Genomic DNA, 25912 nt, shown 5'->3' with positions numbered 1-25912 from the left:
AAAAAAAGTAAAAATTTTTCGATTTTTCTTCTTACCCGCATCATCGTTTGGTGTCATGAAGGGCGTTGGGGTAATTTTTATAGGTTTTTGTTGACCCACCTCTAAGCAGCCGGAATAAAAGAAGGTATAAGTCAATTTATTGAAAAATTTCACCAAAAAAATGAAAACCCCCCGAAATTCAGCTACAATAATAATAAATTTACTCACCCACAGTTCGCACTGTAATAATCTTGCTCATCATTCCATCTCCCAAAGCATTCTTTCCTATCACGTGGAATTCGTAATTAGTTCCCGGAGCTAACCTATTTATTGTTACAGTAGTCGCACCAGATGGCGTTACGGGAATCGTCGACCATTCTGTTGTTCCGGCTTCTCTGTACCACATGGTATATTCCTGTTTGTAGTCCGGGCCTCCGCTGTAGCCAGGTAACCAGCTGAGGGTTACGGAAAATTCCGTAGCTATTCCGGTAAGGTTGTATGGTGCGTGGGGTTGAGTTCCTGTCAACAGATCGACTTGTTCGGTGGATTCACACATCGTTTTATCGAAATGGCAATTATGACAATAGTGAAAATGAAATTTTACAAACGAAAAGTTTTTTTTTTTAATATTGTAGATATAAGTGAATTATGAATTAACATTTTTTTACTGTGAAAACTCAAACGAAAAAATTCTACAAAGTTGGAAGTAAATTTTACATGAAAAAGTTTCTACCGAGAAAAGTGTAATTTCGCAGAAAAATATTGAGTTTTATTGAAAAAAAATCGCAAAAAACAAAAGTCGAGTTTTTATAATGAACATTCAGACTTCTCTTAGGTGAAGACACTTTTTCGAGCGAAAAGTGGAATTTTGAATGAATATTTTATAGAAAAATGTCAAATTTCATTGAAATAAGTCGATTGAAAACCAAAAAGTTGATGTTTTAAAGTGAAATTGTCGAGAAAACAAAATTTGTAGAAAAAATATTAAATTTCACGGTGAAAAGACAAGTTTTAGAGTGAAATGTTTTATTGAAAAAGTCAAATTTCATCGAAATAAGTCGAACAAAAACCAAAAAGTTGGTGATTTAAAGTGAAAATGTCGAGAAAACAAATTTTATAAAAAATATAATAAATTTTACGGTGAAAAGTCCAATTTTCACACTAACCATGGTTTTATAAAGAAAAGTGAAATTTCACGATAAAAATTTCACAGAAGATTGTCGAAGTTGTTTGAAATTCATGGAATATCACAAAGTAGAAACAAATTTTGCAAGAAAAAGTTTCCATTCAATAAAAATGAATTTTGTGAAATTTTATAGTGAAAAGATATATTTCACAATGAAAAGTCAAATTTTAGAAAGTAAATAAATCAAAGTGAAACTTGGAAAGATCATAGGAAAGTAGAGAAATCTTCGAGGAACAAAATGAAATCCGATAGTGAAAATATTCAGATGCCAAATTTTCATAGAGACAGTGATATCTGGTGTTTATATCAAAAAAAAGCATTAAAGTTTAGATTAGTCGATTTTTTCAGGTTTTCCATTGAAGTTAAATCTTTTTTTTGAAAAAAGTTCCTCAAAACTAAATCGAATTTCACAATAAAAATTCAGTGCAACAAAAATATATTTTTACAGTGAAAAGTTTTAATTAGGTTTGCAAAGCAAAAAGGTAAGTTTTAAGTAAATATGAAATTTGATAGAAAAAAATCTGAAATTATAAACAATCTTATGGAAAATATGGAAATTTGGAAAGAACGAGTGAAATTTGAGAAGGGAAGTCAAATTTTTCACAATAAACAAGACATTTCACAGTATAGAAAAACACAATACGTAATTTTTTTTCTATTCGGGAACAAACTATTGAACCGAAAAGAAAAGCGCATAAAAATTTCGACTTAAAATTAACACGTTAACTGGCGATTTGTCTCTTACCTTCTACCACTAACTGCGTCCCCGTGATGATCGTTGCTACTTCGTTGGTGGCGACGCATTGATAAAATCCGAAATCCAAGCGACGAATCGACTCCAAAGTCAAATTACCTCCAACTAACTTGACGCGGTTCTTCGGCAGCGGAGTACCTGAGAAGAAAACGAGCCGATACAATTTTCAACATTTGTGGGATTTTAATCGACTCACCGTCTCTTCTCTGCCATTGTATGGTAGGTTTTTGTGTACCTTCGGCTTCGACGGCATCGCAGGGCATGTCGACGGACTCCCCTACTTTCCTTTGGTACATCGTTTCCGGTTCGATGATGAAAGTTGGCGGTTTTCTAACCAATACTTCCATTTGTCCGGAACTACCTTGGGTACCTTGCGCGTTGTAAGGGGTACAAGTATATCGACCCTTGAAATATATAATTTATGAGTTGTTTGGAAGGTTATTAAGGCACGCGCTTTTCGAAGCGAACCCTTTTTGTTCCGAAAGGGTCTTTGAATGTGAATTCTGGGGAAGACTCGTAAATTTTTAATAAACGTTACTTCGGGTATGGTTGGAAATAATTAATTATGTGTTTTTTTTTCAATTTTGGAAACTCTGTAAGGGTTGAAAATAAATTTTGGATAAATTGTATGGTGAAAAGACACGTTTCAATGTGAAAACTCAAGTTTTGCAGGTTTCACATTTTAGAGTAACGGCAAGTTGGCGAAAAGTTAATTGAATTTTACCAAAAAAATGAGAATTGATCAAGTAAATCGGAATTTTTATGAAAAAAATTCAATTGTACAAGTTTTCACCAAAAAAATTTTGTTTTTATTGAAATAAATTGAATAGAAACCAAAATGTGAGATCTTCACACAAAAATTTATTACAAAAAGTTGTGTTTTTATAGAAGAAAACAAAATATTCAATAAAATTTTCGGTGAAAAGTGAAATTTCATAATTAAAAAAATAATTTCTAAGGAAAATATTGCGAGTTCACAGTGAAAATTCAATTAAACATCATAGAAACAGAAAATTTAATGATGAAAAATCAAATTTTACAAAAAAATACAGTTTTTTCTCGAGAAATTTCGCAGTGAAAAGTGAAATATGAGTTTTTGCAACAAAAGAATGTAAATTTTGGCAAAAATAAATGGAATAACAACAAAAATGCAAAATATTTTGCAGTCAAAAGACAATTTCCCATATAAAGTAAAATATGAGGTTTTCAGCACAAATTTTACAGTTTTTCGTTAAGAAATATAGCAGGAAAATAAATTTTTCATAAAAAGTATAATTTCATAGTGAATATTGAGGTTTTACACAGAAAAATATAAAATTTTATAAAAATAATGAATTTACAACTAAAGTTTTATAAAAAAATTACTTTTACAAAGTTTCAAAAAAATAATTTCTAAGAAAAATAATTGCGATTTCACAGTAAAAGTTTAATCACTACCATCGAAACTGAAAATTTTATGATGATAAGTTAAATAACACAGTTTTTCGTTGAGAAAGTTTACAGTGAAATAAATTTCCCATGAAAAGTATAATTTTATAGTGAAAACTGAGGTTTCACACAGAAGAATGTCAAATTTGACAAAAATAATGGATTTACAACGTTTCACGAAAAAAATGAGTTTTACAAAAGAAAACAAAATTTCAAAAAAATCTCCGAAAGTTCATGATAAGAAAATGATTTGTAAGAAAATTATTGCGATTTCACAGTGAAAATTTAATCACATATAATAGAAACTGAAAATTTCATGATGAAAAGCAAAATTTCACATGTTTTCGTTGAGAAAATTTATAGTAAAATAAATTTCCTATTAAAAGTATAACCATATTGTGAAAACTGAGAAAAATGTCAAATTTGACAGAAATAATGGATTTACAACCAAAGTTTCACAAAATAAATGAGTTTAACAGACGAATTCAACGTAATTATAAAAAAGTTTCAACTATTCTCGTTGACTAGTAAAGTAAAAAAATGAAATTTTATAGGGAAAAGTTAGTTTTCACAATGAAAAGTCAAATTTTATAACAAAATTTCAACAAATCAAAAGAATTTAATATTTTCTGAATTATACAAGCAAATGCTTACGAGCTTCACTTTTTTTATACTATGTTCGTTTTTCAAAAATTTAAAAAAATATTTTCGTCCTTTACCAAGGAGATGGAATAAATAAATTTGACAGATTTTCTCAATTCAAACCAATTTAAATACCTACCGTCTAGGGCTATAAATGAAATGTTTAATTATATACGTTTCACACTACAAAAACAATTCAACAACGTTGCCACACTTTCAAAAAAATAAGGATATTGAGGAAACTATAATTACCTGATGGTTTTCATTGACTCTGGTGAATAATAACGAACCATTATTCATAATGACGATATCCTTGGTCTGGTAAGGTTCCAATAATCGTTTGTCCTTAGTCCACGTGACGTATTGCAATGGAGGATTCGCCTTAATATAACACTGAACCACGCCAGCTAGACGAAACGGCAGGTACTGTATGGTGGGAGTAAACGTTACTTTCGCCGGATCTGAAACCAAAATCGAAACACGCATTTTTTTTTCAATATACATGTGTGAAAACAAAAATTCAACTTACATTCGACGTTTAAGTAGGCCGATGCTGATTGGGGTTCCCCGATACCGTTGCTGACCTCGCAAAGATATTGACCGGAATCCTCCGAACTAACCGGATTTATAACTAGAGAACCGTCTCTTTTGATGGTGACTCTCGTTTCCAATGAAGCTAATTCCTTAACCGGGGCGCCTTCCCTGAACCATTTGACGGTTACATTGCCCGGCTGCGCTTTAGCTTCGCAATTGAATTGGACTTTTTCGCCTTCTAATTTCGTTTGGTTCGTCGGCGGTACCATAATAACTGCGCCCCCTGCTATTATCACACGAGCCGTATGCGAAATTTGACCTTCGCCGTTACGAGCTATGCAAGTGTAATCTCCTATATCTTCGTGTCGGATGTTGGATATACGTAATTCGGTGCCGTCGTTGAAAATGCCTTTAAAAAAACAAATTATTTGTTCGATTTTTGGCGCTAAAATTCGGTTTACTTTGAAGATGGCAACATGTCTATCGAAACAAGCGTTAATTTGCCCCCCAATGGCTACGAGTTCCTCGAATTTGGAAACAAAATGGGCTAGATCTGGGGAGAATACAGTGGTTCGTAGCCCAATTAGGGAGTTGGTACGTTATCATGGTGAAAGAGCATCCAATCGGTCAAATAATTCCATCCTGTATGCGTTTTTTTCCTTTTCCAGATAAATCACACCTTTGGGATCCCAAAAAACGGTGATTATCACCTCTTCGATCGATAGGATAGTCTTCATCTTCTTTGGAGCACGTTCGTCGAGAGCAATCCACTGTTTCTGTCTATGGTGTGTACTAGTGGATCCGTGTTTCATCTACTATCACGGATTGCTCATTGAGAGCGTTAAACACTGCTCGAAACGGTATCACGATTGTTATCGAGATTGGATCTGAGCGTGGCTTATCAAAAACCAACGTACAACTAAATTGAAACCACAATTTTTGGTAGTCACCATCGAAGGAAAATAATCGCACAGCAAACGAACGTTCTTTAGTTTTCATAAGCGATTTCCTTCTTAAAAAATGAATCCATATTGTTCTTTTTCCATTTTCCAAGATCAGCTTCCACGATCGGTCAGAAAAAAACTAGGACTCCAATTCGAAATCGCGATATAAGGGCCATCGGGCGGCGATGCCAAATACATATCAGACTTCCCTCGTACAACGAAAATGAACCAGAGTAAACGGGCAAGAAGGTAAAGGAAAAATGAAGATAATAAATTAGAAAGTCATACAGAGGAACCATTAGAGGAATAGGACTTCATAAAGAGAACCATTAAAGGAAATAGGACGCAAGAAAAACCATTAAAGGAATAGGACTTCATAAAAGAGAACCATTAAAGGAAATAGGACGAAAGAGGAACCATTAAAGGATATAGGACGAAAGAGGAACCATTAAAGGAATAGGACGTCATAAAGAGTAACCATTAAAGGAATAGGACGTCATAAAGAGGAACCATTAAAGGATATAGGACGAAAGAGGAACCATTAAAGGAATAGGACTTCATAAAAGAGAACCATTAAAGGATATAGGACGAAAGAGGAACCATTAAAGGAATAGGACGTCATAAAGAGTAACCATTAAAGGAATAGGACGTCATAAAGAGGAACCATTAAAGGATATAGGACGAAAGAGGAACCATTAAAGGAATAGGACTTCATAAAAGAGAACCATTAAAGGATATAGGACGAAAGAGGAACCATTAAAGGAATAGGACGTCATAAAGAGTAACCATTAAAGGAATAGGACGTCATAAAGAGGAACCATTAAAGGATATAGGACGAAAGAGGAACCATTAAAGGAATAGGACTTCATAAAAGAGAACCATTAAAGGAAATAGGACGCAAGAAAAACCATTAAAGGAATAGAACGTCACAAAGAGGAACCATTAAAGGAATAGGAATTCATAAAAGAGAACCATTAAAGGATTAGAACTTTATAAAGAGGAATTATTAAGGAAAATAGGACGTCATAATAGAGAGCCATTAAAGGAAATAGGACGTCATAAAGAGGAACAATTCAAGGAAATAGGACGCAAGAAAAACCATTAAAGGAATAGGACTTCATAAAAGAGAACCATTAAAGGAAATAGGACGAAAGAGGAACCATTAAAGGATATAGGACGAAAGAGGAACCATTAAAGGAATAGGACGTCATAAAGAGTAACCATTAAAGGAATAGGACGTCATAAAGAGGAACCATTAAAGGATATAGGACGAAAGAGGAACCATTAAAGGAATAGGACTTCATAAAAGAGAACCATTAAAGGAAATAGGACGCAAGAAAAACCATTAAAGGAATAGAACGTCACAAGGAGGAACCATTAAAGGAATAGGAATTCATAAAAGAGAACCATTAAAGGATTAGAACTTTATAAAGAGGAATTATTAAGGAAAATAGGACGTCATAATAGAGAGCCATTAAAGGAAATAGGACGTCATAAAGAGGAACAATTCAAGGAAATAGGACGTGTTAAAAAAAGAACCAATAGAGGAAATAGGACGTCGTAGAGGTAAACTACAAGAGGAAATAGGAAGTCATAAAGGAGAACCACAAGAGGGAATGGGAAGACATAAAGGATAACCATTAGAGGAAATGAAAGTAAATTACCTATCGTCGAAGATGGTTCGACAGGATTGGCGTCTTTGAACCAAAGAATTTCAGGAGTGGGCGTCCCTTCGGCTTGACAATTTAGAATAATGGCGTCCCCCAGGTTAACGTAGATGATATCTTCGGGTGTCACTACGAACCTGGGGGGTGCGTGCACGTCCAAATGGAACCAAGTACCGTTTTTCGGTTGATTGGGAGGACGGTTGAGGAATACCACTTTGCATTCATACCTTCAACACATGAAAAAAAATCGTAGTAGTTTAGATTTTTTTTTTTTGGTATATGAATTGTGGACTTACCATCCTTGGTCCGATTCTCTAATATTTGTGAGGTTAAGGGAGGCGGCTCCATATGGGGAATCCGGCGATACCCTCGATACCCTACCTTCGTATCCTTCACCGCTGTGCGTCGGGTAACTTTCATACCAAATGTAAATCGGTATGTCCTGTCCCTTTAAAAAGTACTCAATCAGGGCGCTGCCTTTCTATATACATACAAAAATGACTTTAATCCTTCACTTCAAAATTACGGTAAGCAATTAAATTATTTCATTGATATATTGATTTTGAAAAAGATGAGGGTTGAAAGTAAGAAAAAGTAGGTACTATCACCACATCTGATTTTTCTAGTTAAATGTCTTTCTTAAATTAATCATTACTAATTCAACTAGAAACTAATTTCTACCAATCTTAGATTTGTTTCCTAATGTTTTTGGTTCATTTTCAATTCCTGGAAAGAGGTGGATGTGGATAGACAAGAAGATTATTTAGCGACCAAAAATGAAAATACTGAGCCGTTTACTCATTTTTTAAGTCGCTCACAAACATTTCGTGAGCTACTTTGACGCAAGTTTAAACAGAGCTTAAGCTACGCAGAGCTCATTTAAAAGCTTCAACAGCATCCTCGTTCCAGAACTCAATCGATTCAAAATGCAACGTTTTTTCACTTTGGGAAAGGAAGAGAAATCACTATAGTATAGAAACGTCGAATAGGATGGATTGAATCTTACTGGGTGTACTCTGTCTCTAAGTCATAGAGTATTTCGCGATAGCAAACTCGATTCCAGGTGGAATATCGAAAAAACTGATGAACTTCAGTTAATTTTTCGACTTTCTATTGCGGGCTTATTTTCTTTGTGGTAATTCAAGATAAAAAAGTTCAAATTTTAGTTTGAACGCTACTTTATTCGATAGTTTCGAGAGAATACAAAAAAGAACCGCGCAAATCACACTCGCCACGGAAAAGGGAGAAAAACACAGGTTGTTATTATGTTAGTTCATAAAAATTGATAATAAACCTAGAAAATAACCGTTTTAGGAAAATTGTGAGGTTAGGTTATGATATTTGATCATTTTTGTCTACATATAATTAATTAGAACGTTTCTAAGGAATCTAAATTACATACTCACTTTTCCCGATCGACTAAAGAGAGAGATTAAAGTCATTTTAAGGGAGAAAAGGCCCAACAAAAGACCGTTAATTAACACAACAACAATGTCTACGAAAAGCTGAAAAGCATTTTCCAAACTTTATAATATTAAATCGAGCACAAACAATACCCTAACCGTTCAGCACAACAACAATGAAAAGCATTACGAATTTTTTTTACTATATATATAACGTGCTCAAATTATTATTTCGTCTAATTCCATTCTCACACAATATTTAAAACGTAGTTTCAAATCTACCGGTATAAATGTTCAAAGAGCGTAGCTGTTAAACCATTCTTACCAAGATCTAAATCAAACTGTAACAAAACAGGTTGTAAGGCAAGAGCCGTTCGTGTTAGACTAAAGTGTCTAAAGCGATTGTTTTATTCCTACCGCCATGTTGCTCATGTCACCTGTCACAATTTTCAAATAAATCTGACAGATAGGGTAGTTATTGTTTTCCTTGTTGCATGAATAAAAAAGAACGAGAAACCGAGAAAAATTCACATAAATATTAATTCATTTTCGAAAATTATGTAACGCCTAATATATAATCACCCATATTTGCAGAATGAATCAAAATTTTTTTTCTAATACACCCCAACCTGTTAAAATATGTTTGTGTCATATATTGTATAAAATTGAATTGAATTTTGAAAAAATAAATGTTAGTCGTAAATAGTTACCTTTTTGTTCCTTAATCTTTTTACGTTCAATTTATACTATACCGCTGTTTCCGAGTTAATTCAATCTCTTACTGTATACTAATCGAGTCGGAACTAATTCCAACCGTCAATTAAAGAGGATCACCTTTAATCGTAGACCTTCCTGTTCAATAAGTTCCCAACCAGAGAAACCAGGAAGGTCCCCGGAGTTTGTAAATAGCGATTGGACATCGGGGACATGACGAGATTTACAAGATAACAAACAAGGTTTGGTTAGAGACAAATAAAAAATATTTTTGTCTCGTTAATTTATGGATTTCTCATATAATCAATGATTTCTTTTTTGTAATCAAACGTGTTAGAATGAATTTAGACGAATTTTTAGGTTATGTATTATTTGTTATGCATAGTAAGTACTACTAACAAAAAAACTAATCTTAAACAAGCAGCCACAGAGAGATAGAGAGAGACAGAAATCAGTAATCGCATTAAGTTTTTTTGTTTTTGTCAAATTAGTAGCACCGCACACTCATTGGCTTGAAAAGATGATAAAATTTCCATTCTTATTAATATGTTTATTCCCTTTGTCATAAATATCACCGAATTATTTTCATTTTATTTCTTAGAAATTTGTAAACGTGTCTGTAGAGATGCTCGCACATGCAAAAACCGTTGTAACAACAGTTATTTAGATAACACACGCATCTTGAACTTTCTAGGTTCACAATATAGCGTTTTATATGAAAAATCACGTTATTTTAGAAATATTGGGCATTAAAAAAATATTTTCATATCTATATATTCCAACTACCGAAAATAAACTGATTTAGTTCGTTCCAACCCATCAAAAAACCATCCTTGATAGGGTGACGAGTCTGCGCAATAGAGGTTATGTGTTCCAGCCGAATAGTTACGGTTATATGAACGATTTTGTTTTGTTTGTTTTCTTCCAACCGACTTAGTTTGTGAACAGTTTTCGGGACAGTTTTTGCGATACTTGGTTCATAACATGTACTGTTACCAGAACCGTGCATAGCCGAAGATTGCGCAGAAAATATCATTTAAACTGTCCATATTAGCATGTTGGAACAAACCTATTGAAAATGTGACATAACGCCCATCTCTATACATGATATAAATAATGACATATAGTAGACAAAAAAGAAGAAGAGAAGCTGTTATAAGAAATGGCGTAATGGTTTACTATTGTATTATTAAATAAAAATAAAGAAGTTTGTGTTGGGTATTATTAACAAATAAATAAATAACTGCAATATTTATAATTAACAGATCCTAAATCGATGCTGCTATATGAGTTTTAAGTTATATGTAAGGTTTTGATGTGTAAAAATGCGATTACTGAAAGTAAGTTTTGTTTTTGTTAGTATTAGGATTTATTTTGAAAAATAGATACAATTAGAAATTTTTTCATGCTAGTATTTGGGTAAATTATCTTGTGAAACTGGTGCAAAGAAAATATATTGCTTCACAACATTGATATTTAGAAAATGATTCAATGGCATTTTCGTTTATGCGTTTTATTACGAAATAAATATCTAACAAAAGTTTTTTTTCTTCTTGTCCCAGATACATTTTCAATACCTGTTTTTAGTGGATTCATTAGTTTATACCCCTAATTTTTGTTTTAAATTTTGTAACTATAATTGTATTAGATATTATACTAGGAAACATTTAATTAACCGTTTTTCAACCATGTCAAATTAATGAACATTTGTTCAGTTCGGCACAATATTAATTTTATCCAGAAAGCAAACTAAATTTCCATGGATTTCGCTGCCAAAACGACTCTCTACAAACATTCAACTAAATGAAATACTACCAAACATGAATATCGATATTCATTTTAACTAAAAAACAGAATGCCCGTTCGTAATAAAACACATAAATGTTACGTTGATATAGAATCCAATGAAAATGATGATAAAACTTTTTTTACTCTGCTCTCTATATCCCAGAGACAGTGGCGTAACCAATATTTTTTCCTACGTAAAATAAAATTTTTTTTATTAAATATTTCGAGAATTGAATAAATAAAATGACCTTAAAAATATAGAATAACGAGAATTATATCTAATATCACTATTAATATGTAATGAATTGTAAATAATACCAGGAGTGGTCGAAAAATAGTAAGAACTGAATTTATGAAAAAATCAGACAAACATAGTTAGAATTTATACGTGGATATATCAAAAAAAGTGAATTAAGTATATAAATCCATTCACTATCCATTTGATTCTAAACATGTTGGAGTTTCCTAACCATTAGTGATATTCGTACTGAACACACTGTTTACAACTAACCAACACTCAAAATTACACTGTCTGAAGCGTGTTTCGATAACCAAGTTATCATCTTCAGACACTGTTTACAACAGTGTCTGAAGATCGATAACTTGGTTATCGAAACGCGCTTCAGACAGTGTAATTTTGAGTGTTAGTGTAGTGGTTGTTTAAATAGTGTGTTTAGTATGTTGTTTCTTCTTTCAAAACAAATTCTCTAACACTGAGATTCAAATTTTATAGATCATCTTATAGGTCACTATATCATAACAGAACAAGAATGAAGCTGCCAGATGATGGCTGTTGAAGCGTGCGCAGTTCTGTAGCACAGTTAGTCTCGTTAGAAATTTCTATGCTATATTATACAGAGTATACCGTGGAATTTATAAAAGAAAGGCGGAGGCAGATATTGAAATAGAAGGATATTAAGAAATATGTTAGATTTATTCGAATGGACATTCAAAAATGAATGTATGTAAATAAATATCTAAAAAATTGGATTCATCTATTGACATTCGTTATATTGTCGTGGTTTTTTATATTTTTTCGTAAATTTAGGGTAATTTCAAGTATCTCAAAGATTTTTTTAAAATACAGTTCCTGAATTTCTTATATTGGGTACGCCATTGATCAATTCAACGAAATATACTGTGGCCAAATATATTTAAACAAAAACTAAAATTTTGCGTGAAGCGTCAGGTTGGTTTTACGCAACTTTTGACACCTCCAAGATTAAAATTAAATTGTCAAATTAGAAAAAACGACGACAATAAATTGCTTAACACTTTTTCGCGTCATATATCCAACATTGAATCGAAAAATCATTTTTACCCTTAGTTTCGTACAGACCACTTTTGATTGCGATCTATCAATAGTTGTTATCAGGTACATTGCGAATATTTGTAATGAGATCTTCGCGCGAATATTTGCTAGTCTATACTCGCAAACAATCGGCAACTTCGTACCAAGTCAAAGAGTTTAGTTGGATTTCCAATGGCCTCACGTTAATATTTACTTTGCTCTTGGTCTCGGTGGGCTCGCAGACGCGAATTTCTCGACCGAAAAATCACTAGTACATGCAAATTCCCTTTCAAGTAGCCGTTGAACCTTCACCTTGGTGAGGAAGCCCAACAGTCGGGCGCGTCTACGTGGGCATTAGGAGCAAAGCACTGCTCATTTTATGCGCTCAATCCAAAGCCGAGCGATGTATGTATGAACAATGTCTGAGGGAAATCTGACGAAAACCACGACAAATCCTTCTCTTCCCGTCAAGAGGAAGGGCCACGGAACCCGCTGCTCCCAAAGCATCGGTTCCTAGCGATGTCGAAGCTTTGACTTGTGCTTTTGCCAAGATCCAACTCAAGGAAGGCCAAGGCTGTCGAGATTTTTAAAGACTTCACAAGTGACTTCCAACTCGAAGGTCCTGGTGAACTTGTAATGAACGAGTTGACTCCAGTGCTAGAACAGCTGGTGGATTTCATTGACGCAGTGATTGGAGCCAGGGCAGTGGAACCAAGCCATCGCAGTTTCTGCCTCTTCGGTTAATTCGTCAAAAGGTTCAAGAAAAAGAGTCTGATCGCTTTTTAAAGACAGCCGTTGGTAACTTCAAGTGGATAACGACGAACATGCAATGACTAATTTCTAAACAAACTCGGAAAAGTGTATAAGGCGTCTTTTTTTTTTAATTTTACACCTTTCGTGCTTTATATTTCCGATTTATCAATTTTTTCACGTTTCGAATATAATCCTCTCATTTTATTTAATCCTGTCAATGACAGCTTCTACGAGATAAAAATTTATATCTGGCTTATTTCCGCGATCAATGCCCGCGGTAATTATGGTCCAGTAAATGTCATAAACCAACTTTATTGCTCTTATATTTGATTTTAGTAGATCCGCCCTTTTATATCGACGATCTTTTGTTCCACTGGATTGTCGATGAAAATTAGTTTTGGATTTTTATTAACGAAACTTTAAGAGTAAATTCGAAAATATAAAATGCCTTTTGAAGTAAAGTATTAAGCTATTTATCGATTAGTTCATCTTGCGAAATCTCTTTTAATTTTGTAATTTCGCAAGTACCAAACCATGGGCTTATTTCAAAGTCCAATTTACGAGATCGTGGCCACCATTATCACAGTAAGAGAGCAGATGTTGTGAAATCCTACCGTTTCGCCTACCTTCTTCTCCCATTGTAACACGTATGGCACGGGATGTCCCTCAGGGAACTCCACGTGGCAATTGAACACCACCGACTCACCGAGTATTGCTGTGATGTGCACCGCATCTTGAATACAGTCAACTGAAATTTAAATAGAAATGATCCATTGTTTAATTGGATTATTAGACCATCATTCAACTATTACTACCTGACGTTTCGTCACAATCGATCCAAGCAGCAAGAAACAACGTCACGAGACACTCTCCTGGATTCGTGACACTAAGAACTGGAAGGCAGATAAGTTTGCAAAAGGTGGGTCGAGAGGAGACAATGCGCAAGAGGCAGCAACCGATGGAATTGTTAAAAGATGCCATTGAATCAGAATCAAACATTAGGATATATGGTCAACGATAATCGGAGCCAAGGATTAACGAAGAGAATACAAAAAAGATTACAAGGAACAATCCAAGACACCATTGGAGTGGTCATTGTTCCGTTGTGGTAAAGGAGAAATGACATCAATATTACCTCGAAGGAATAGCAGAATTAGGAAAAGTAAGGAACTTTATTTTGGAACTTCTAGATCGTAGATAACACCATGGGCCTCGGTTCTTCGAGTGAACCAAAATTTTTCCCTTGAAGACACTCAATAACTCGCTAACGAAAGAACTGTAGGACAACTTTGGTTACCTGGACATAGAGGACTAGAAGCAATTACAGAGCCTGGATTCACGTCGTGGGAAATAGGGAAAAAACTTTTTAGAAGAGACTAGATTGTAGATTGTTTCGGGAAGTCGTTTTGAGTTTACAGCAACTCTGCACCCATACCTAGAACATACTATTCGCAGAGTAGATGTTCTTTGCTTGTTAGCAGAATCTGCTGTTGTCGTCCAGGTTATAAGAGATTAAGTACACGACATCCTCTTCAGAGGACATGTAGAAGTCGTTCAGATGAACACTTAGAAGATAATCCTTGGATTTAAACTAGTGGAAGATCTTTGTTTTCTAGTCAGCGTCATCTGGAGGGTTTTCCAATTCTGGAAAGCGTCTATACCGACAAAGCGGACTTTAAAGGAGTTATTTAAGCTACTCGCTCTCGATTGAACGAATATACTTTATAAAAAAATACGTCAAAAGCCAGGAAATTGTCAAATAGTACGTTTCCTATTTATTCGTGTTATATTAGATTTAGAGGGTTGTTGTAAAACACATTAAGGGAATACACCCGTTCATCTTGAAGTTTTGGAAACCTATCAAATATTCATTGATTAATAACTGGGTTTAATCAATGGGTATCTTGGTAATGCATAGAATAGTTTCTCTTCGTCATGGTCGTTTTTGTTTGTCTAAGTACAGCCAAATCTAAATCTTTTGAATATAAAGCACGGTATAGCAGAAAAATATGAATAATTCTTAGGAACCCCCATAGCCTTCAATGTTTTTACAGTAAAACCAAACTACGACTTTTTGTAAACCAAATTCAAGTATTAACGCACCCTCACGATTGCCTCACACTGTCGACATTCCTTTATTTCCCTACATCGATAAATCGAAATAATTTCCTTAGTTTAGGGAAAAACTACGTTTGACAACATCGCAAAACTGATATGTTTGGAGCTTCGGCAACACTGTAATCTACAAACTTTTCTTTACTGTAAGTTATCGAAATTCCTTAGTTTTTAGGGAAAGATAGCTTCGACAACAGCGTGAATCCTTTATATTTTTCTAGTTATCCAACGTCCCTATGTCTAATGAAAAACAATTTCGGCAACACTGCAATTTCTAAACGTTAGCTGGTTAATAAATCTGCCCTGTTTACAGCAGGTTATCAGTTTTTGAAAGACAAACTATCAAATGTCCTCAATTCCAGGAAAAATCACTTATGGCAACACAGCATTAACTGTCACAAAAAGTGGTTCTTTTTTTCTTACCTGTTTGTATCAAGACGAAAATGAATAAGGCTGTAAGAAGTGTATACGCGGGAAAAGAGCTTTGAGGCAGTACCGGTACCGTTGCGTTGGTCAATGGACGAAACTTGCCCTTTGGGTTTGTACACATGCCCATCCCGGCGGTCCCATACTCCCAGCTAACTTAACCTCATTACCGGTTCGTCTGAAACAAAGAAAAAATATAAATACAGAAGGATATCATAACAATGTTGTCCGGAATTTAAATTCCAGTTCTATTTTTATCACCGGTAGCGCTTCGATCGCAGTTTCGAGCATGCGCAGCAATTACTCGGACTCAACTTGCACAAAGTAAAATGTTTAAGAAAATCTGCGAGGTTTACGGCCATGAATGATTCAATGATTAGAAGAACCAGACAGGACGTGATCAAGATCATGAAGTAGAAAGATATTGACGCTTAACTTCGACTCAGTCAGTTTACTGCGAGACCATTAAGTCAAGGATTACTGTCAATAGGTGTTGTTTTACCCCTTACAACCTCCGCAAAACCTAGATCTGGATCGTAGCGACTTTCGTCTCTTCTTACAATTAACATCTTTCTTGTTAGTTGCTAAACAATGTTTTTAGTGAGAGTTTAAACGAGGACGTACGATCTGAGAAGACCAGCATCGCACTGGTTGACCAAATGAGGTGAGGACACCAGAAATGTTAAAGAAATCGGTACAGGATGATCGTCGACTGGAAGTTTGCGAGCTAGCAGGCATAGTAGGTGAAATACATCGAATATTAACTGAAAATTTGGACATGAGAAAGCTGTGTGCTAGTTGGGTGCCGCGTTTGCTCACAATGGAGAAAAACAGCGTCGTGAAGATGTTTCTTCACATCACTTCACAATCAAAACAATGGACTGGAAAGGAAGAAGCGTCTTTAAAGACCAAGACTGTTCTATCTACGGGTAAGATCTTGGCGTTTTTTTGGGATAATTTCCATTGACTATCTTGAGAAAAGGAAAACTATCTTTGGCGGGTCTTATGCGAACTTATTGCAACATTTCAGCGAAGAAATTGAGCATTTGGCTATGAGGAAAATTCTGTTTTGTCAATACAATGCACCCAAATCGAAAAAACAATCAAAACAATGGACTGGAAAAGGAAAACCAGCTCTAAAGAAGGCAACGATCGTTCCATCTGCAAGGTTTTTTGGGTTGCGGTTGGGATAATTTTCATGACTATTTTGAAAAGAAAAAAGCCGAATTTGGTTAAGAATAAAGTGTTGTTTCATCAAGAAAATGCACCAGGTCAAATAGCCGTTATTGCAATGGTCAAAATTAATGAATTAGATGCACCCTCTTGCATCCAAATTTATCCCCCCCGGATTATTTTCTATTCCCAGACTTTAAAAATTGGCTCGGTATTCAAAAATTATCCAACATTATATTTTTTTCCCCGAAATTTTCGTTGGACCAGATACTTCGAAGACCATCCTCGTAGTTTCCTCTTCGATAGATATTCTTGGTGAATAACGACCAAAATTTCATGTTTTCTGCCGTGATTATTGCAGGTAAACCAACTTATATCTCTAAACTAGTTTATACCACTTTGTTTAAGTTTGTTGAAGACCCTGCTAACTTCAATTGTTGTGTTGTAGTCCCTGTTGTTTGGAACTTCTTCGAAATTGTGTAAATATGAAATATATAATTTAACTAATTATCTTATATACAGAACGTAATCAAATATTATTATATCAAAGCAAAAAATAACGTCAAAAAACAATTGTTGAAAATTAATTTGATGTCTTCGTTCGTAAAAGTACAAAAATGAAAGTGTTGTAAATCTACTAGACTCCATGGAAATTACAAGCTATATCTGTCAAAAAAAATTACAAAAAGATCCGATTCCTCCACAAAATCTGGTATAAAATTCCACTCCTAACCTATATCAAGAAACCCTGGATGCAGCTAAAAGTTATTAAACGATCTGGAACGAAAACTAATAAATATATTACCAAATTAGAGATTTCTTCTTTGACTGAACATGCCGTTTTGAAAAACCTTGCCATTTCACTCGATCACACCATACACTAACGTCCGAAAAATTATTACCATGCGTTAATTACACTATTAGACAGTTTCCCGAGGGTTATATAATATTTAAAAACCGTCGAAAAGTACCATGGAATGTTTTAACTTCGAAACTAACCGATAGGGGAAGCTATAAAATTTTAAAACGAAAAACTACACTATTAGCTTTATCTAGTGTATATGTTGTACGCCCTCTGAGATACTGTCATATTGATCCGACCCGCCAGGATTGGCGCGGAATTCTCAAATGCCGCGAAAAACGCCGAACGTCGACGACGCATCCCGACGGGATTTCCTCAAAGGAACGTTAGCGAATACAGGAAAATTTACAAAATTAGGTGAAATTAGTTAAATATTTACGTAAAAAGAATTTCACGTCACGAAATTTATGCGGAACGGACATCGCCTCTTTATTGTTGGAAAATCTTTAACCACACAGAACAGAAAATAGTCTGGGGATGCTAAATCTGGCGAATAAAGTACCAATTCAAACTTTAGTTCATTAATTTTGGCCATTGCAATAACGGATGTGTGAACTGGTGATTTATCTTGATGTTTTCTTCGTTCAAACGTTGATAGTCAATGGAAATTATTCCTAAAACCCGACGCCGTGATCTTGCCTGCAGATGGAAGAGTCTTTGCCTTCTTTGGAGACGCTACTTCCTTCCAAGTCCATTGTTTTGATTGTGAAGTGATGTACCCACGATTCATCATCGACAAACACTCGATGGAAACATCTTCACGACGTTGTTTTTGTTCCTAACGCGGCACCCATCTTTCCCATGTCCAAATTGGCGACGATTAACATTAACCTCGCAGTACTACAGGCACTTCCTGGTGCGACCGTCTGGAGCTGCCAAAAAGTGTCAAAAAATTATACGTATTTTCGTATCCACGATTATTTTACCTGCCAAACTCTACAGGTCTGTTTTTTTTTCTGTTAAAATTTTGTTAACCCTTCCAGGAGGCGTGTAGAGACGTCAAATTAGAAACATCGTCTTTTTGTGATCGTACGTCCTTGGCAGGACGAATATTATTTCTCACCTGTTCGTTTTCGTGAATAATCTTTTGTTTTTTGTCGTATTTTTACTGTGTTGGAATTAAACGTTTTAAAATTTAATATTTTACGAAGAAAAATCTGTTTTACAGCGAATGAACATTTTTCTTTAAAAGGAATTAAAACAGTAATGGACGCAAATCCGACAAAAGCATCCTCTGGTAGTTGTAATAAATCTTCACAGACGTCCAGCACTTAAAATGAAATGAAACAGGTGAGCGGTTCTCTGAATTTATACCCCCAACAAACAGTTTTTGATTTATAGGTTAGAATGTTATTTTTTTTTTCAACAATTCCAATGCTACTATGGAATGGTTACATCATAGACCGATTCATATATTTATATACGAGAATTGGCTGAGAAGTTTCGACATAGTGTCTATACATAACCTTTTTAACCTTTTGTTTGAGGTTAGGTAAGAGGAAAAAGTCTAACCTTTTCAAACGATAGTTGTCGTTTTCCTTCTTAAAACAGGCATACCATCCTCGTAAGATAAAAACTGTCAATGTCAATGAAAATTTGAGGTTAGGTAAGAGAAAAAGTTCCTGGGGATTTAGTTAGAAATGTGAAACAATCTAAGGTCGATTCGAATGCATAGATTGACATTGGTTATGGTATTGGAAATTACGGGGGTTGTATATAAAATAAGATTCATTAGGTTGCAGGCGCTAGGAACTTGGCGGGATTCCTTTTCTCCTAGTTAATTAGTTAAATGCTGCAGAGAATTCGAAGATGAACGTTCCGGATGAAAATCGATTTTGGGACGAAGGAATCACGAAAATGCTGAAAAATCGAGATAATTCCTGATGTTAGCAAGTCCTGCATGTTTGAAATAGCCCTTAAGCTATCGACGACAGACTTCTACGACTAAAACATAAAAAAGATGGTACCCAGCATGTGAAAATGCACGGATTTATTACTCAATGCCGATAAACAGTTTTTCATTGTGAAAATTCGTTGGGAAACTATTTTACGGACCTGTGCAACCTTAGAGAAAAAAAAAATAACATTTTCCCGAATTTAAAAATATCAAAGATCGACGTACAGTTATTGAACATCCCATGTGTTTACCTGATTTGGCCATGTGTGATTTCCGATTATTATTTAATCTGAAAAAATATTCGTTTCAAGATTGAGGATAGTTCAGATAGAAAAACTAATAGAATCGACATAAATACAAATTTTTTCGAAAAAAACTTGTTTTTGTTTTCCCTATCAAATTTCCTGATGCTCAACATTTCGTTATCGAAATTTTTCGTCACACAATTTATAGATGGATTTGAATATATAGTAATCTGACGGTGCAAAGTCTGGACTAAAGGCCGGATGTAGTGGGAGTTTAATAGCATTTTTCCCAATAGTTTTGATGCAACTTTTCTTATTTACTTTCTCGCTAGGTTCTGGAAACCTATTTCACGTAATTTTATAAAAATTCTATGCTGAAATTGCTCATTTTCGGCTTGCCGTCCTCCATGATGTTGACAAGGCGATTTTTTTACTTTTTCTAACCTTGCAAAGAAGAGCTTTTGATCAGGAGTCAGCTTTTTTTATACATACTTTAGTCATATGAAATTCATCGTGTAAAATTTTTCTAACCGTTTCTTTATCATCGTTAACAGCCTCGGCAATCATCCCGATGCTCATTCGACGATCTGCAAGAACAATTTAGTTGATTTTGGTCACTATTTCCGGAATTGAAACAGTTACAGTGCGACTTGGGCGCTGGTCTTCTTCAGTGCTCCCTAGGCCCTCACTAAAACGTTTAAACCACTCAAAAACACGCGCACGAGATAGAGAATTGTCTCCATTGGCCTCTTGCAACAATTTATAGCTCTCAGTTGGAGTTTTTTTCAAAAAACACGTATTTTGGAACGTGCATAGTCAAGATATTTAAATACCCAACGCGTCTAGGGCGCCCTCTAGGCGCGTAGTCTCGTTATTTAATAGCCAGATCTCGTATAATTCTATGTTGTGTTATCATTAATTTCCCAACGAACTATTCTAGTGTTAATCGATTAAAGTGACAGTGACATGTCGTTGAAAACGATCCTTTTTCTATTTCCTAACTTTAATAGCTACAAAATTCCTGTGAATAACGGAACAAATAGGTTTTCAGTATCCTGGATGCCCTATTTCATCCACAGTGGGACGGTGAAGCGCGACGGGCCAGGGTGTAGGATCTTTTTCACGTGTCTGCAATTTTGGTTCAGTAATGACGTCAGGGGCGGGTCAATGACGTCACGACGTATCGATTTAGCGAAACGAGAATATATATAGATATGTATAAAGAGAGAGAAGGAACGTAAGAGAACATCAGGCGAAAGGCAGAAATGCCTTCGGCTGAAAATGTATTGTATTACAATGTATAAATTGGTCCGTGCTAAAATAGCAATAGATTATCCTGAGGGCAATTGCAAAATTTGAAGGAAAAGGGGGGTTGGAACGGGCGCGGGCTTTATTTCGAAAATGGAAGATCCCCAAGATCGAAAAGTTACAATAACCTTTGTCTTTTATGAAACGAAACAAGCAGTTACGTAATTTTGTCAAAATCTGTTTGTATACAATTACTTTGAATAGGAATTATCAATAGGGAAATTCGGGAGGCGATAAATTCATCATTTCAATATCAAAAATTACTTCTAGAGGATGAACCTTTAGTTCTACATTTAAAAAAAATCAATCGGAGAGAAGGTAAAGACCGTTCCATCTGCAGGCAAGGTCGTGGTGTCAGTTTTTCGGGATAATTTTCATTCGCTATCTTGAAAAAGGAAAAACTATCAACGGCGATTGTTATTGCAACGTTTGAGCGAAGAAAGCAAGCAAAAACGACCCTATTTGGCCAAGAAGAAAGTTTTGTTTCATCAAGACAATGCACCAGCTCATGGCTGCATGCAATGGCTAAAATTAATGAAATAAAGTTTGAATCGCCACCACATTCGCCAGATTTAACCCCCTCGGACTATTTTCTATTCCCAGACTTAAAAAATAGACTCAGCGGCCAAGGATTTGTTGAGCCGAATACTTCGGGGACTCGCTCAATTTCAATCGACGATCATCCAGTACCTATTTGTGGATTTTCTTCAATATTTCTGGATTCGTCACCTCATTTGATCGACCACTGCGATGCTGGATAGGTCTACTGTTGATAACAAACTCACCCAATTTACAAATTCACTGAAAACATTCATTATTAACGGCTACCAAACAACGTGACATGTTTAAACTTGAAACATATGCGGTATAGAACAACTACCGCCATCTCTAGATCAGTTCAGGTACTTCAGGCGCAATTTCACGTACACTAATGAGTTTTTATATTAAAATTATCCATTATGAACGTAAGGTTGTTTAAAAATAAAAGTTTAAATCCTTATAAGAATGTTTTTGCTACGTTTTGGAAAATGGAACATTTTAAAAAATTGGAAGTTATGAGCAGGTAAATTGAAAAGTGACATTTTACGAATGCTCTATAGTTTTATTACTCTTTCATTTATAAAAATAGACTATAACCTCATCTATTACACGCTTCTGGTGACAATATTTGAAAATTTAAGAAAGAGGCGCTTTAAAAAGTAAAAGAATGATGACGTTCCAAGATGACGTAAAAGATATGATTCGTATATTTTATATGCTTCAACAAGTTCAAATTATATGGTCATCATTATCAATTTATGGGTCTCATATTAAACACGCCCACATATACGGATTACCGTTTGTATTGATATGTTAGATAGTGACCTGATAGGGTTAATTATGATTGAGGTTAGAGATAGAGTATTAGGGGAACGTTCTATAGGGTTTAGATAATCTGACAGGCGAGTTAACCACTAGGGAGGATACAAAATATTTGAATTCGATATTATAAGGTTAATTCTTTAAAAAAATAAAGTGTCTGTATAAGATAGAAGTCAGTTTTTATTAAGAAAAATGAAATTTTACCCTGCGTAACGTTTATTTAAGTATAGCTCGTCCTCTGATATAGACCGTGAAGCCGGCACTGTTCCATAATGTTTATCTATGCTAAAGTTTGGCGGGTGCACTGGATATTTTTTTGTCACCTGTTTATATTACGTTGTAAACAATTTATTTTTGGCAAACTAGATTTCAAGTAAACGAAATTTCTGGATTGGACTCTTCCAATAAGGATCTAGCAGTTAATAATTTTACGTTATCGAGATGGTATAAAGTTAACTGTAATTGAAATTTTTAGTTTAAAAAAAAATAATTCGTACGAGAACGTCGACGAAGCGAACTTCTATGTTCCCTGTCTGTGAAAACTTCTCCTTGATTTCCCGCGAGACCATAACTTATCGAACAATCTTCAGAGTGTTATCTGCAGAACGTCCAGATTTAATTTTTCATTTCCGAAAAGAAAAATATTCTTTAATCATTAAAGTACCTCGAAGTATTTTGAAAAAACCTACAATTTTGGGTCAATCGTTGTTTATCGAAAACAATTCCTTTATTTGGGATCAAAACTTTGTTGTGTAAGATTATTATGATTGGAAAAGAAGGAGAGCTGGGACATTTTAATTTGTTCCCACTCAAAACTGCGTTTTTGGTAAAAAATTCAATGTGTTTGTATTAGCGTTTTTTGTAAAACAATAGCAAGTAATTTTTTATATCCCTAGGGTGTTATGAAAAAAAAAATGAATAAATAAACCCCTCAGAAATTACCAACTTTTCCCCACATCTCCCTTTTGAGGGGTTTTCGACCCAAACTATAAAAGAGAGCTGTTAGATTTTCACTCAGACTGAACCTTACGGTTCACTGCCGAGACTTCGTTTGCCTAATTTGTGAGCACGCCTCCACGTTCAGAATTACTTAAGTGCTCGATATTTTACAATGCAAAAAAATGCACAATCATTTGCCAATTGAAATCAAAGGCTCTCTCTCTTAGATAACTAATTGCGTAATTATTGTTCAAAATGACGTCTATACAAGAAATTAGACACTATGGTACTATGGGACAATTTCTACCATTGAAGTACTTCGTATTGCTTGTCGTATCTAAGCTAGTTAGGTCTGGAGATCTAGGTGACGATATAAATAAACTTCCACGTCATTACGAATGGTTGAGGTTATGTCTTCTAAAATAACTGGCGATTCTTCTGTTAAAATTGAGTTTTTCAGGATTGTTGTGTATAATATTTAATAGCCAGTTGCAAAATAGTAAATAGAGGAAAAATTCTTGTTATTATTTACTTTTCCTTGAGGACTTCATCCAGCGAAACTGGAACTTATAATACTTAATAAGAGAAGACTTTCCTTGGAAAAAAAGACAATTTCCAAAGTTCTCGACTAGTAAATATTTATTCTATTCAGTTTGTTTGCATCTGATTGCATATTGAAATATGGAAATCGGCATTTTCTCCGGTATCAATAGCTTTAGGTTGTGAGACATGCAATCCGAAAATTTCGATCAGAAATGGCTAATGAAAAATTCATACAAGTTGTCAGTATTGGTTATAACATTTAAACGACCGTGTAAACCATAATAAAATTATACAAATTTGTATATAATTATACAGAGGGTGTCTCATAAGTTCAAAGCAGCCGTAGCAGCGAAGGAAATTTCTTCAATTGAAAGGGAAGATGCAGTTAGGTATTCGGTACATTAGTTTATCCCTTTGGATATCCTGTCAGAATCCACTTTAGCTTTTTCTACTTTAAAATGAAGAGGAGGAAGATTAAAAAGCAAGCAGAACGATTGGTGCCTTCCGTGTGGAGATATCTGTGGATATTGATCTTGAACTACTGCAGGTTGTAGTACCACGGTAGCTGGAATCTACAGGCTTGCACTTCTCCAAAGAAATCGATGTTCTAGGGGATTGCAGACAAATTCGGTATTCATGAGACACGTCTTACAAAAACTGCTCCAGATGGGATTATGTTGGACAACTCGGGAAAGCTGCGTTAAGTCAGCGGTTGATGTGGGCGACGACACCAGCTACTACCTGAGGAACATCAACTTTGACTTCAAACCTTCCCGAGGTATGTTCACCTAGAAGGAACGGCCTTTTAGAAAGCCACCAAGCCAGTCGATAGGTAATGACAACAAACCGTTGCAAACTCAAGATATCTTAATTTGTGCTGGTTAAAGACTTTCTCCATGACTTGGCAATGGCTGGTATTGAAGCTGTCGGACAGTATAGTTTTTTTTTTATTTGGTATCGGCTGAACCCAACTGCGCAATTCTTCAATACAATTGGTGATATTCCATCTGGATCTGACTCCAGGCAATTGTTGAATTTGAATTTGACCCAAGGAGTCCGTTTTTTCTTTTGGGGTCATTACGATTGATCAATCTTCTCAAATCAACGTTGGAATTTTCGATATGCGAGTTTCAAACACTTGGGAAAGTCGTTTGACTCGTTACTTTAAAGGTTTCAAACAAAGTTACGGGATTAGATTATGAATAGGATGGCAATGAAATGATTTTTCAAATGTAATGTATATTAGTTTATAAATGATGTAGATTAACTTTGTTACAAGTTGTTTTGAAAACATCGTAATCTATGAGGAAAAAATTCAAATATGTATTTCCATCTAAATCCGCAATCTCATACCTTCATTTAGTCCCACTTGTTTGTAATAGATTTTATTTTTCGATACGTGAAAGCCGTGAAAGTTTTCCGAAATGCCGGCGTTGTTAAAGTTTACGATGTGGCTTTTTCAGAACTATAATTCACTTTTCCTTCTACATTCGCACCAGATAGCTTACGGAATATCGAATCAATTTATGCGTTTAAATCAAGCTTTTCTTTTTTTTTAAAAAAAAAAGTCGAAAAAATTTGATTTCAGAATTGTTTGTTGATAGGCAGCGTTTTTTAACTTCATTCAATCTTTAATAAAGTTTTTTCGACGTATTTTCGGTTATGTAAGATAAATTATTAGTTTCGTTGAATTATTAGCCTTTTTTACTTTAGGTATTGTACCTGGTCCAACACAAAAATTTTTAAATTACTCAACGTAATCTCATTTTAGCTCTAAACACTTTTCCCAGCGATGTTCAATTAAATGCAGATATTATTGTTGGAAAATCTGTAACCACACAGTTATTTTTTCCAATCTAGGAACAGAAAATAATCTGAGAAGGTTAAATCTGGCGAATAGCGAGCATGAAGTATCAAGTCAAATTTTAGTTTATTGATAGTGGCCATTGCAAGTATTTT

The 25912-nt window shown here is 34.7% G+C and overlaps 1 protein-coding gene across 15 annotated transcripts in view; it reads right to left on the bottom strand.

Annotated features, from left to right (window-relative positions):
- Positions 1–25912, bottom strand: part of LOC130895921 (protein turtle) — a 57390-nt gene that overhangs the window by 18349 nt on the left and 13129 nt on the right. For 3 of the 15 annotated variants that reach the window (XM_057803551.1, XM_057803549.1, XM_057803552.1), the window contains exons 2-11: positions 15622–15802; positions 13698–13831; positions 7431–7615; positions 7132–7361; positions 4519–4932; positions 4242–4450; positions 2116–2323; positions 1911–2057; positions 208–498; positions 36–101 (exon numbers count right to left, since the gene is read on the bottom strand). In XM_057803551.1, coding sequence (XP_057659534.1) covers positions 36–101; positions 208–498; positions 1911–2057; positions 2116–2323; positions 4242–4450; positions 4519–4932; positions 7132–7361; positions 7431–7615; positions 13698–13831; positions 15622–15754 — 2017 coding nt within the window. In that variant the 5' untranslated portion in view covers positions 15755–15802. Of the gene's footprint in view, positions 1–35; positions 102–207; positions 499–1910; positions 2058–2115; positions 2324–4241; positions 4451–4518; positions 4933–7131; positions 7362–7430; positions 7616–13697; positions 13832–15621; positions 15803–17602; positions 17871–25912 lie in introns of those variants that run through there. The other 12 variants (XM_057803557.1, XM_057803556.1, XM_057803564.1 and 9 more) reach the window with 10 other exon arrangements.

This window comes from Diorhabda carinulata, chromosome 6 (assembly GCF_026250575.1).
Source record: "Diorhabda carinulata isolate Delta chromosome 6, icDioCari1.1, whole genome shotgun sequence".
In the NCBI taxonomy this organism is placed as follows: domain Eukaryota; kingdom Metazoa; phylum Arthropoda; class Insecta; order Coleoptera; family Chrysomelidae; genus Diorhabda; species Diorhabda carinulata.
The sequence above is the reverse complement of the archived record's forward strand: the minus strand, read 5'-3'. Positions and strand labels throughout refer to the sequence as shown.